The sequence below is a fragment of the Poecile atricapillus genome, chromosome 21, assembly GCF_030490865.1.
Source record: "Poecile atricapillus isolate bPoeAtr1 chromosome 21, bPoeAtr1.hap1, whole genome shotgun sequence".
Classification (NCBI taxonomy): domain Eukaryota; kingdom Metazoa; phylum Chordata; class Aves; order Passeriformes; family Paridae; genus Poecile; species Poecile atricapillus.
This window is the reverse complement of record NC_081269.1, coordinates 5126543-5138823: the sequence shown is the minus strand read 5'-3', so window position 1 is coordinate 5138823 and position 12281 is coordinate 5126543. Positions and strand designations below refer to the sequence as shown.

At 59.1% G+C, this 12281-nt stretch overlaps 2 protein-coding genes across 12 annotated transcripts in view; one reads left to right on the top strand and one right to left on the bottom strand.

Annotated features, from left to right (window-relative positions):
- Positions 1-3460, top strand: PIPOX (pipecolic acid and sarcosine oxidase). Its single transcript, XM_058854134.1, has 8 exons — positions 1-168; positions 447-595; positions 983-1184; positions 1393-1575; positions 1919-2071; positions 2137-2295; positions 2409-2484; positions 2579-3460. The coding sequence occupies exons 1-8, from the start codon at positions 43-45 to the stop codon at positions 2707-2709; spliced, it is 1179 nt and encodes a 392-aa protein (XP_058710117.1). The 5' UTR covers positions 1-42; the 3' UTR covers positions 2710-3460.
- A 201-nt stretch (positions 3461-3661) lies between these two features.
- The window catches only part of MYO18A (myosin XVIIIA), a 36543-nt gene continuing 27923 nt past the window's right edge, over positions 3662-12281 (bottom strand). For 7 of the 11 annotated variants that reach the window (XM_058854128.1, XM_058854123.1, XM_058854122.1 and 4 more), the window contains 10 exons: positions 12134-12247; positions 11875-11991; positions 11689-11772; positions 11331-11468; positions 10470-10655; positions 10248-10387; positions 9135-9179; positions 7505-7627; positions 5415-6587; positions 4170-4307 (listed from right to left, as the gene is read on the bottom strand). In XM_058854128.1, the coding sequence (XP_058710111.1) occupies positions 5423-6587; positions 7505-7627; positions 9135-9179; positions 10248-10387; positions 10470-10655; positions 11331-11468; positions 11689-11772; positions 11875-11991; positions 12134-12247 (2112 nt within the window). In that variant the 3' untranslated portion in view covers positions 4170-4307; positions 5415-5422. Of the gene's footprint in view, positions 4308-5414; positions 6588-7504; positions 7628-9134; positions 9180-10247; positions 10388-10469; positions 10656-11330; positions 11469-11688; positions 11773-11874; positions 11992-12133; positions 12248-12281 lie in introns of all 11 variants that reach the window. The other 4 variants (XM_058854130.1, XM_058854126.1, XM_058854131.1 and 1 more) reach the window with 3 other exon arrangements.

Below are 12281 nucleotides of genomic sequence, written 5' to 3'. Positions count from 1 at the left end.
CTCCCAGTGGCCACAGAGACAGAAACAGGGACGAGGGTGAACATGGCTGCCCCAAGCCAGCCCCAGAAGTCCACCTACGATGTCATTGTCATTGGGGCCGGCATCCAGGGCTCTTTCACTGCCTACCACCTGGCCCAGCGCCACAAGGACACTCTGCTGCTGGAGCAGGTATGGTGACCCCATTCTGCCATGTCCTCATTCCCAGCAGGCTGGGGCGGGTGCCTGCAGACCTGGCTGCCCTCCACCGCGGCACGGAGCAGAGCTGCTCAGGCACTGCAGTCCCCAGCGCCAGGACCCCCTGTCCCCAGCGTTTCCTGCTGTTTCCCGGTGCCGTGGCTGACAGCACAGGCTGTGTCCCACGGTGCCCTCTGCCGCACCGTGCTGGTGCACATGGGGTTGAGGGTGGCAATGTCTGTGTTCACCCCTATGTCCTCTCTGCCCCACAGTTCCTCCTGCCCCACTCTCGGGGCAGCTCGCATGGGCAGAGCCGCATCATCCGCAGCGCCTACCCCCAGCAGTATTACTCCCGAATGATGCCCGAAAGCTTCCGCCTCTGGCAGCGGCTGGAGGCCGAGACCGGCACCACCCTCTACAGGTGATGGGGACGGGGACACAGGCACCCTCCCCTCCCCGCGGGACTGGGGACCGTGACCTTTGGGTGGGATGTGGCTTCCATGGCAGGCAGCTGCCAATTCCTGGTAATTTATGGGGCCCCATGAAGGAAATGTCATTAAGGAAATGAAGATTTAAATGATCCTCCGGTGCCGGGGTCAGGGCAGATGGCGCTTGCTGTATTTAGCGGGCAGAGTGTGTCAGTGTCCGGACCCTCCCATGCATCTCACTCTGCCCCTGTCACCGGCACCCCAGCACCAGGGTGTTGCACATCCCAAGTATCACTGGTGTCACCGTGCCTCAGTTTCCCCCCAGGGGCAAAGCAAACACGGGGAAAGCAGGGCAAGCTGTCCTGACTGGGGGGATGCAGGCAGACAGGACTGGTGCTGCTGGGGCCGGCGGGAGATCCCGAGCTGGAGGCCTGCAGGAGGAGCCTTGGTGTTGATGAGATCCTCGATGCTGCGGCGCTGGCCCAGCGCTTCCCTGGCTTCCAGCTGCAAGCTGGCCAGGTGGCCGTGCTGGACAGCACTGCCGGGGTGCTCTTCGCTGACCGGGCTCTGCGGGCAGTGCAGGTAAGTGCTGCTGAGGGGATGGAATGCTTTGGAATGACCTGGGATGGGATGGGATGGGATGGGATGGGATGGGATGGGATGGGATGGGATGGGATGGGATGGGATGGGATGGGATGGGATGGGATGGGATGGGATGGGATGGGATGGGATGGGATGGGATGGGATGGGAGTCCCTTGGCACCCACCTCCTGTCACCCTCCCCACATAGGAGGTTTTCCGCCAACATGGGGGCACCCTGAGGGATGGAGAGAAGGTGCTGCACATCAAACCTGGGGCCATGGTCACTGTCACCACCACTGCTGGGGTGTACCAAGCCCCCCGGCTCATCATCACGGCTGGAGCCTGGACTGGTGCCTTCGTGGAACAACTGGGTCTCCGCCTGCCGCTGCAGGTAAGGGTTGGTGGCACAGGGGGCACGATCGTGGCCAGAGCTAATGTCGCCCTGAGAATCAGGTCTTTTGATATTGTTTTCACAATTTCTAGCCACTTTCCCAAGAAAGTAACTATAAACATAGGTGTTTATACATTCCATTAAAGATAGGCCTTTTGATGGACGTTTCATGGCCAGTGTGGCTGGGAAAGTGGTAACCTGACTATCCAATCCCTGGTCATTGCTGAGAACCTATAAATACTGAAAGAACAAATAAACTTCCTTCTTCTTTCGCCACACCTCGAGCTGCGTCCATGTGAATCATTTCGTGTCCGACAGTGACAAGCTAACGCTGTGATTCCAGCCCCTGCGCATCGATGTCTGCTACTGGAGGGAGAAGCAGCCTGGGAGCACCAGCCTATGTGATGTCAGTCCCTGCTTCTTGACCCTGGGGCTGAGCCAAGCCCCCCACGGTATCTACGGGCTGCCCTCCATTGAGTACCCAGGTCTGATGAAGGTGAGCAGGGCACAGCTAGGTGGGGGGATTCCCTAACCAGCCCACCCTGACCAGTTACCTTCCAGGTGTGCCACCACCACGGCAGCCCCACTGACCCAGAGAAGCGGGATCAGGCCTCCTCGAGTGCGCCCCGCCCTGACATCGCCATCCTGAGCAGCTTCATCAGCAGCTATCTGCCCAGGCTGGAGACCCAGCCAGCGGTGATGGAGACCTGCCTCTACACGGTGAGACCCTCCCCAGGGCACAGATCCAAACATTTGGGGTCCTGAGCCTTCCCCTACCCCAAGCTGGACCCCTTCTCCACCCTGTCTCCTCATTTCACACCCTGGCTCCCCAGAACTCTCCAGATGAAGATTTCATCCTGGACCGGCACCCCAAGTTCAGCAACATTGTCATTGGCGCCGGCTTCTCAGGTAGGCGAGGGCAGCCACCCCCCAACCCAGAACCCCAGAGCTGCCCGGGGTCACGGGGGTGGCTGTGTCCCCACCTTCCCTCTCCTTCCCACAGGCCATGGGTTCAAGCTGGCGCCAGTGGTGGGGAAGTTGCTGTGTGAGCTGAGCTTGGGTGAGGAGCCATCCTATGACATGGCCCACTTTGCCATCACTCGTTTCCCCGGCGTGCTTGGGGCTGCACAGTAGGAGTGGGGCTCCAGATGTGCCCTCACATCACTGCACTGGCCTGCAGCTGTGTCCCTGCATCCTGCTGTCCTCACACCCAGTACACCTCCATCCCTATGTATCTCTATCTCTCTGAACCCTGGGGACTCTCAACATGCTGCATTCCTGCATGCACACCCCAGATACCCTGCATCCTCATGTCTCCACACTGCACCCTTCCAGCACCTCTGCATCCTTGCTTTCCCACACCCCTGCACCCTGGTACCCTGCCTCCCCACACCCCTGCACCCCCATGCCATGCAGTGCCAAGCCATCTCTACCAAGCACCCACTCCTGGGGAACAAATTAAGAAGCTTTGTCACCCTCATGAAGATGGAGCAGGAGCAGTGCGGAGAGACACACTCGCTTAGGAGTCAAGTTAAATGTTTTAATGTTAAATGTGCCATTTTATTATCATTAGATCGCTCCCACTTAATGAAAGCGCATTAGCGCAGCGTGGCTTTATGGCAGCAAGCACCGAGCTTGGCCTGTGTGCTTTCAAGAGATGGTGGGGAAAGGGAAACAACCTGGCAAGGAGTGAGGGGTGTCCCCAGGGCGCAGGGTGTCCCCGGGGCCAGGTGCAGCGCACAGCACACGGCCAGGGCCAAAGCTGAGCTGTGCAGGCAGCCAGCAATGCACATCATCATCTCCTCCCTGTTAATTATTTAATGCCAGCAGGCAGAGGCTCTGTCCCGCTGCTCATCTGCATATTTATGAAGATTGATAAATGATTCAGCACTGGCACCCACGAGGGCTTTCCCCCCCACCTCCCCTCCCCAGCACCCATGGGTGCAGCAGGTTCAAGGAAGAGGCCAGACTTGGCCTTTCCATGAAGCCCTGCATCCTTGCTGGGGCTGGATACGTTCCACCGTGCAAACACCCCCCCAAAAGAGGGAGACCCCCCCCAGGCACAAGGAGCAGGCAGCAGCCAGTATCACCAGCCAGAAATGATGTTTATTTTCATACTGAAAGTAAAGGGGGGTGGGGGAAGATGCACAGCTGGGCTAGTGCAAAACAGCCAGGCAGAGGTGAGGGGCTGGGGGGGTGACAAAAACCTGGTGGGCACGTGGGACCCCGTCCCCATGTCCCCTTCCTGGCTGCCAGGCGGCTGCTCCCCAGGGCCCGGCCAGCGAGAGACTTCTTTGGCTCAACTAAAAGGGGTGTAAGAGGACGGCAGGGCGCCGAATGGGGGGGGTTTAATTTATAAAACAAGGAGCCAGCAGGCACTGAGGAATAAATCCCGGGTGCCGGAGCAGCCGACTCCGCCACCAAGGACAGACAGGAGGTGGAGGGTGGGGGGTGCAGCCAGCGAGCCGGCCGGGCTGCTTCTCCCATGGCTGGAGCCGGGGGGCGGCTGTGTGTGTCCCCCCACCCCGCGCTGAAGGAATACCGGCTGCCCGGAGCTGAGCGTTCCCGGGGCGGTGGGAAGTGGTGCTGGGGGCTAGGCGGGGGTCTCGGCAGCCCTGCTCTCCGCCTCGCTGGCACTGGGGGAGCTGCGGGAGGAGCGACGTGTGCTGTCCCCGGCGTCCTGCTCATCGTCCCATCTGTCGTAGGTGAAGGTGTGCCGGGAGCTCGTGGGGCTGTGGGAGAGAGTGGGGTTAGAGGGGGTGACGAGGGGCTCCATGTCCCCAGCATGGCTTGGCTGCTGAGCACAGCTCCCCTCCGGCTCCAGCTGGAGCTGTGGTGAGCCAGCACGCTGGCAACCAGCTGGATGGAGCCTTGACTGCCTCCTTTTTTTATTCTTTCCGAGATATCTGGGACATGCTTCACTGCAAACAACTCCTCGCTGTGCTGAGCTAGCCCCTGCTCTGCAGTGGGGCTGAGCTGTGCCTGCCCAGGAAAAGGCACAGGCTCTGGATGCCAACACCAGTGTTCCCAGACACCCTGAGGGTCCCGGTTGTACCCGAGCCCAGGGCTGGGTGCTGGGGGTGTTGCTCCCTGGCACCCCATGATGTCTTCCCTTCCTGTGGGTCAGGCAGGCCAAGGTGACCACATTTCCAAAAGGCTTCTTTTCCCTTCCCCCAGCCATTCTCCTATTCAAGCCATCAGAAGGGCCAAAGCCTGCTCTGAAATCACTGCCAACGAGCCCAAACACACCCTCTCTGCATCAAACAGCATGCAGAGCTCCAGAGTCCTGCAGGCTGATGCCATTCACACCCCGAATTTCTGTCACAGGTACTCAACAGGGCACAGGGACACTCTGAGCTCCAGCAGCCCAATCTGGGTCCCCCCACCCTGGATGCTGTCTCCCCTCATGCTCACACACTGCAGTGGGTGCGTGTTAGTACCCATCCCACTCCCCTCTGCTCCTGGGGGCTGCACTGCCCATCAAACACTTAAAAATTTCCTGAAGGAATAAATCCAGATGTGTCCTGGCCGATGGCTGGGGAGCCAGGAAGGGATTAGCACTCCCTGGCGTCCCGCAGCTGCTAATCCTGCACACGCTGCAGCACGGGCAGCTGCCGGTCCTGCTGAGGACATTCCGGGGATCTCCCCACGGATGGAGATGCGCTGAGCACGCCTTGCAGCACCCCAAAGCAGGGCTGCTGCAGGCACACACAGAGGGCTGCCCCATGCCGGGGTGCCCCATGCCGGCGGAGGAGAACTGCAGGAGTCAGGAGAGGGTTAGGGCGAGCAGTTAGTGGCACACGGGGAGGTTCATGCTGCACGGCACACACCGCTCCCACCTCCTGCCTCAGTCGCTCTCGGGACGGTACAGGTACTTCATCATCAGGTTATCCACCTGCTTCTTCCGCTGCTTCTCCTCCTTCTTGTTCCGAGCAGGACGTGTCGGCTCCTCGCTCCCCGCCCCTCTCGGGCCCTTCTTGACGCTGGAGGTGCTGCGGTACGAGCTGGTGGAGCCGGAGGAGGACTCGGAGGAGGAACTGGACTCGGATGATGATTGCTGCTTCTTCTTCTTCTTCTTGGATTTCTTCTTCCTTTTCTTGGCGTGCTTCTTGGAGCTCTTCTTCTTCCTCTCCTCCTCTTCCTCGGAGGAGCCCGAGTTGCTGCGGCACCGGCAGCTGTGCCGGGAGAAGTCGAGGGCGGATGCGGAGCGGCGCAGGCTGCCGGAGGGGCGGTCAGCGGCGCCCAGAGGGGCCGCACTCCGGACACTCCGGACGCTCCTGACACTCCGGCCATCGTCCCCCGAGTCGGCCTCGGGGCTGGAGTAGCCCCTGGCCTGCAGCGGGCGGTAGCTCAGCACCTCCTGGATGGCGGCTTCCAGGTCGGGGTCGAGGTAGGAGCGGTGCCGCACGGGCCGGGGGTCCCCAGGACCCTCCTCCTCGGACGCTGCGCTGCGGGGCCGTGGGGGCACAGAGAAGCTGCGCCCCAGGAGCGGCTGCCCGCGGGACTTCTCGTCCGCCTCATCCAGGCGGCTTCGGGCCAGGGAGAGCCGCGACTCAGGGCGGTCCTCGGACCCCCCGCGCCGGCTCCGCAAGCTGCCGGGGCTGGAGAGGGCGAAGCTCAGCACCGAGCACCCCTCATCCCCATCATCGCCGTCCTCCAGCCCGCGCCAGGAGGCGGAGGAGACGCGGCTCACTGGGGCGGAGGCGACAGAGGCTTTCTCTACGTCGGTGGTCGAGAGGGACCAGCGCTTGTCCAGCCCTTGGCGAGCCCGGCCGCTGGCGTCGGCGAAGGCGCGGGTGATGACGGCCGCCCGGTCCTGGGGCTCGCCGCGGGCCGCCCTGCGCGGAGGGCGCTCGGGGGAAGGCGGCCGCTCGCCCAGGGCGCTGAACAGCGTCTGCTCATCCCCGCGGCCGCCTATGGAGTCCTTGAGGCCCGGCCGCTTCCTGTAGCTGAGGGAGCTCAACACCGACACCGGCCGCTCCTCGGGCTCGGGGCCGTCCGGAGGGGCTGACCTGCACCGCGGCACCGCGGCCCCGCACGCACCGGGGGACAAGAGAGACACGGAGGTGAGCGGGCGAAGGAGGGGCCGGGAGAGGCGGCCTCGGCAATGTGCGTCAGCGGGAAATGGCATCGTGGAAAAAATGTCATGTAAATGTGGGAATTGTTCTAGCCCAGCACTTTGATTCCCCTTTAAAGTGTTGCCTTCAATTTATTTCATTGTCGGCTACCTGGAGCCGCTGCGTTTGATTCCCGACTTCAGAAAAGGTGGAATTATCTCCAATAACAAAATGTTTTACATCTGCACCGCTGAATAAATTAAACCAATTAACAGAAACCAGCTCAGATCTTTCCCCCCTGCTCGGCAGAGGGAGGGAGTCCCCTGGGACTCCTGGAGCCCTGCTAGGAAATTGGGTTTGGATAAAAGCAATCTGCGCTCAGCAGGCAAGCGTTTTCCAAGGGGAAGGGGAAGGGGAGTGGGGCTGTGTGCCCCTGCCCCATGCCGTGGGTGCACCTGGGCATGGTCCCCCGCCTCTGCCAACATTTTCTGAGAGGTGTGGGGAGGGATGGGGTAGGGCTACAGAGAAGGGCAGGATGGAGCAGGGAATCAATCCTGGAATGATGGAATGCTGCACAGAGCTAAAGGCCAGCACTAGAGGCAGATGGGGTGGAGGCTGTGGGTGCCTCGTATGCCTTCAGGGTGGGATGAGGGAAGGGGGACCAGGGAGGCTCCCTTGGGTGGGGGGCACACATGTCCCCAGTGGAGACAGAGCTGCTTAACCCTTCCTTGGCCATCCACACAAACACCAGGTGGAAACACAGCACCAAACGCCACATCCCGTGGGCATGTCCCACAAGCCCTGTCCATGTCCCAGCACAGCTCAGCCCATCCTCTGCCCACCAGCCCTGTGCCCCCCAGCCCTGCACCCACCTGCTGCCCTTCAGGCTGCCATCATCCGAGAGCGCTTTGGAGGAGCCTTTGTTCTTAGAGAGCCAAGACTTCACCCCATCCACACGCTCCTCCAGCTCTGAGTCCACATCTGAGTCACCATCGCTGCCGGAGGAGCGGGTGAGGGTAGAAGGAAACAAGAGGTCAGCAAGGGGCAAGTGAGTTTTTGGGTGCTCAAGAGATGGAAGTGCACTGGAAGTCACTGAACCTCTCCAGTACTCATTGCCTGTGTACCCTGACGTGGGTGAAAACCCTTCCTATGGTTCTTCCTCATCTGTGGGACATAATCTGCACACATGGTTCAACCTGCAAGCCAAGGGCTCCCTGAAGCACCCCCAAACCACCCCTGTGGCTGCCCAAGGGGCTCCTGCACCTTCTGCCCAACATCTCCCAGTCACTGCATGGCTCCAGAGCTGGAGACAGCAAGGCCTGGCTTTGGGGCAGCAGGCAGGGCACAGCTCCAGAAACACAGGAGATTTCCAGCTCCAGGACTGGGAAGGAAATAAGTGGGCTCATTTTGTAGGCCACCGTTGAGTGCAGACTTACAGCGAGGAAGAGCAATGCTGATGGCCCCGGGTAAACAGGAGTTTAGCAGGCGGAACAGAAACGACTCCCGCACGGCAGGTGCAGGAGCACACTGGGCAGATTTACAGCCCTGCCATGCCCGAGAGCCCCTGATTTACGTCCCAGCGTAAAAAAAGCCCTATCTGGCTTAAACCGTCTAATTTATAATGGCCGCTCGTAACCATATTGATTGCCTTTAGAAAGAAGGTGCTGTCTGCATTGCAAAATCCATTCCTCCACGCTAAAAGCATCCCTGAATAAATCTCTCTTAATACCTCACTGCTTACTGCTTTCATTAGGGCTATGGTAGCACCCTTGGGATCTATACGGAAATTGAAGCAGTGTGGTCCCCTCTTGCCACCTCGCTCCCACCAGGCCACTCCAAGGAAAGGATGGGATGTATCACAGGATCTTAAATGGCCTTTTATCCACCTGGTTTGGGTCTTATTCCCTGCCTGGGAACGAAGGCAAACAGCACAAGGGACAGGCTGGGATAGACCCTGTATATGAATCCTTCTCTTTTTAAATTCAGAGCAATGAGCTCCTCTCCATCCTGTGCATCTCCCTCCTCTGCAAAATATCTCAGGCACACTGGGCTTGGGGGGAAAAAAATTCCAAAAAAAACCCACAGAATGACACCAAAAAAAACCCCAACAAGCCCTGAAAACAAGTTCTGGGGGTAGCTAAGGTTTTCTGATCAATGGAATTAAGCTCCACATCAAACACAGTTTATGTCCAGGCAAACATGCCATTAGTTAAGCAGGACCCGGGTTGCAGGAGCGACCATGGACACGGCTATTAATTAGTGGCAGCAGGGCTCCACTGCTGCCCCATGCTGACACATTTGCCATCAGGCACGGCAGAGCATCACCCCCCACCCCATCCCAGGGGCTCATCCCGTCCCCATGCGTGGGATGTGGTTATGTGCCGTGCTGTGCCGCGCCGTGGGTGCTGTTAGGGCATGCAGAGTTGGGCCAGTGGCATGCGGGACCCCGGCCCCTGGGGGTGAGGTGGGGGTTAGGGGAGGAAGGAAAGAGATGCTCCTCACAGTTTACTCTTTCTTTTCTGATACTTTGCCACCATGTCCTGCAAACTGGGAGGGGTTGGAGGGGGCAGGGGGGGAGAAACACAACAGAAAAGAAATCAAATGAAAGGAAAATGAAAAAAAAAAAAATAAAAATACTAAGTGGGTGAGAAACAGATGTGGGCAAATTAAATTATGGGGAAGGGTCAGGGGAGGGAGGTGAGGCTGCCCTGTGCCCCTGGAGTGGGATTGCATCCAGCTGGATCCCAGCATCCCAGGTTGTATCCTGGAGTGTATCCAAAGAAAGGCAACAGAGCTGGGGAAGGGTCTGGAGCACAAGTCTGATGAAGAGCAACTGAGGGAACTGGGGGGGCTCAGCCTGGAGAAAAGGAGGATTGGGGGAACTTTTTCACTCCCTACAACTTCCTGAAAGGAGGTTGTAGCCTGGGGAGTCAGGCACTGCTCCCAAGGAACAAGCAACAAGACAAGAGGACACAGCCTCAAGTTGTACCATGGAAAGTTTGGCTTGGATATTAGGGAAAATTTCTCCACCAAAAAGGTGGTCAGGCATTTTAACAGGGAAATGGTGGAATCATTCCCTGGAAACATTAAAAAAATGTGTGGATGTGGCACTTGGAGACATGATTTAGTGCTAACATGGCAGTGCTGAGTTAATGGCTTGAGTCGATTATCTCAGAGGTCTTTCCCAACCTAAACAATTGTATGATTCTATAATTCTATCCTGGGCTGGGCTGGATCCCAGCAATCCCAAGCCTCCTGCCAGCTTGTGCTGCCCTGGCTCCTGGGGCTCCCTGGGCTGTTTCCAGCCAGCTGGCAGGATTCTGGATGCATTTCATGCACCTCCACAAGTGGTTGAAACTCATGGGGGCTGATGGTGGACAGAGGGATGGATGCACAGATGCACGGACCGATGCCTGTGTGCACAGGTGCCCGATGCACAGATGGACAGACACGAATGCATGGACAGATGCACGTGTGCACAATGCATGGATGGATGCACAGACAGCATCCTGCCAGGGCCAGGCAGAGCCAAGGGGTCTCCATGGCATTTCTGAAGTGGCGAGGGCAAGCAGTGACCCCCAGGGATGCGTGGGAGCCGGTCCCAGCTGCCCTCACCTGTTGATGAGGTCCTCATTGCTGTCACTCTCCATCTCATCCTCGATGGCTGCCTGCAGGTCCCCGATGCGCTTGAAGGCCAGCTTCAGGTCTGACTGCAGGCTCTGGTTGGCAGCTTCCAGGCTCTCCAGGTCCATCTCCTGCAGGGAGGGAGTGGGATGAGCCACATTCCTTAGGGAACACCCCCTTGTCCCCTGCCTGGCCCTACCATGGGTGCCTCACCAGCTCGTGCTTCTTGCGGCTGGCTTCTGCCTCCTTCTTGGCCAGCTCGCCCATCTCCTCCTTGACATCGCGGAGCTGCCGTTGCAGCCGCTTGTTCTGCTCCTTCTCCCGGTTCTCGGCGGCCGCGCGTTGATCCCGCTCCTCCGTCAGCTTCTCCATGTTCTCCTTCAGCCGCGTGGCCAGGCTCTGCCAAGCAGCGGGGTCACCCCAAACACCCCCACGGACCTCTCACCCTGCAGGTCCACCCTCACCCCGACACCCACCAGGGGATGATGCGAGGATGGATTCCACTCCCGTCAATTCACACAAGGAGATGGAGGAGAAACCACCCCCTCCCAGGGCCAGGGAAGGGGCAGAACAACAGCAAGGGCTTTGTTGAATTGGAAAAATAGATTTAACTGTGTGTGAAGTAATTAAAACATGTAACGTAGGGAAAAAATAGCTCCCGTTCTTCCCCAGCCACTGAGCCAGCCGCTGCATATTTATGGCCCCGGCAGAGAGAGTGGGGAAGGAAATAATAGCTTGGAAAATATGAAGAGGAGAGCTAAGCTGCCGCGCTCCCTGGCAGAGCTGCGGAGGCAGAATATAAAACAGGCTGCATTCGCAGGACTGGGGAGTCTATAATTTCCCTAAGTCGATGCAGGGAAAGAGCAGCACTTTGCCGAGCTGGGCGGTGGATTACTGTTATCAGTGCTTGCAGGGAGCCTTCCCTGTGGAGACAGTGGTGGGCTGCCAGAGGGGGAGGGCTGCAGCGTGGGGGGTCCTGGGGAGGGGAGGTGCTCAGCAGACCCTCAGGAAGCTTTGTTATGGTCCTGTTGCACCCCTGTCCCAGCTGGAGCAGAGGGAGAGCACCATGACTACCTCCAGGCGCTTGACTTGCGTCCTTTCGAACTCCAGCCTGGTCTCCAGCTCGCGGATTTTGGCCTCCTGCCGGCTCACCAGTGACTTGTCCACCATGGACTGCTCCAGGAATTCCAGCTGGCTCTGCAGACCTTGCAGCTGCGGGAGAGGGCACAGCCTCAGCCTCAACCACAATCACCCTTGCCCCCCCTGCCATGCTGTCCTGGAGGAGAGCTGCTGGCCATGCTGCTCCCATCCTGATGGAGAGCTTCCCACTGGACTGCTCTGCACCCCACAGTGCAGAGGGCCCCACGTGGCGTGGGCAGCAGGTCTCTGGGTGCTCCTCATTGCCCTAGCTTCACTCAGGGTGCATCCTCACCTTCTCCTGCAGCTCCTGCTTCTCCTTGCTGACCTCCTCAAGCTGTGCCTGGAGGTCATTCATCTGTGCCAGATCCCGGGATGCCTGCAGGACACACCAGGGCCATCAGTGGGGATCCCACTGTGCTGCCTCCAAGAGAGACATCTTGAGTGGGTGGAGTGGGTGCAGCTGCTGTTTCCCCTTCACCTGGGCCACAGCTGCTTTGTGCTTCTTCATCAGCTCATTCATGTCCTCCTGATCCTCCTCCAGCCGGCTCTGCACCTCATTCTTTTCCCGCTGCAGACGGCTCAGCTGCTCCTCCAGCTGCAGGGAGCCACACGTGTCTCTCAGTGCATCCCAAGAATGGGGCACTCACCCCCCAAACCCACTCCAAACAGCGTGGGGCCACCCTGGTGCAAATGGGGCATGGCCCCACCATGGTTCATCACAACTACAACCCACTCACCGCTGCCTTGGCCTTGGCAAGGTCATCAATCTGCAGGTGGAGGTCCTCGATCTCCACTTCCATGGATTTGCGGGCCTTGACAGCGGCTGCGCAGGTGAACTCTGACTCTTCCAGCTGCAGGGATATATTTCAGTGCCTGGCCAAGGAA

Bases quoted from the DNA above. Each gene is read 5' to 3' on its own strand.
- PIPOX (XM_058854134.1), top strand. From the start codon at position 43: ATGGCTGCCCCAAGCCAGCCCCAGAAGTCCACCTACGATGTCATTGTC. The intron at 2,296-2,408 runs GTGAGACCCTCC...CTGGCTCCCCAG, and splicing joins TGGAGACCTGCCTCTACACG to AACTCTCCAGATGAAGATTT. The intron at 2,485-2,578 runs GTAGGCGAGGGC...TCCTTCCCACAG, and splicing joins CATTGGCGCCGGCTTCTCAG to GCCATGGGTTCAAGCTGGCG.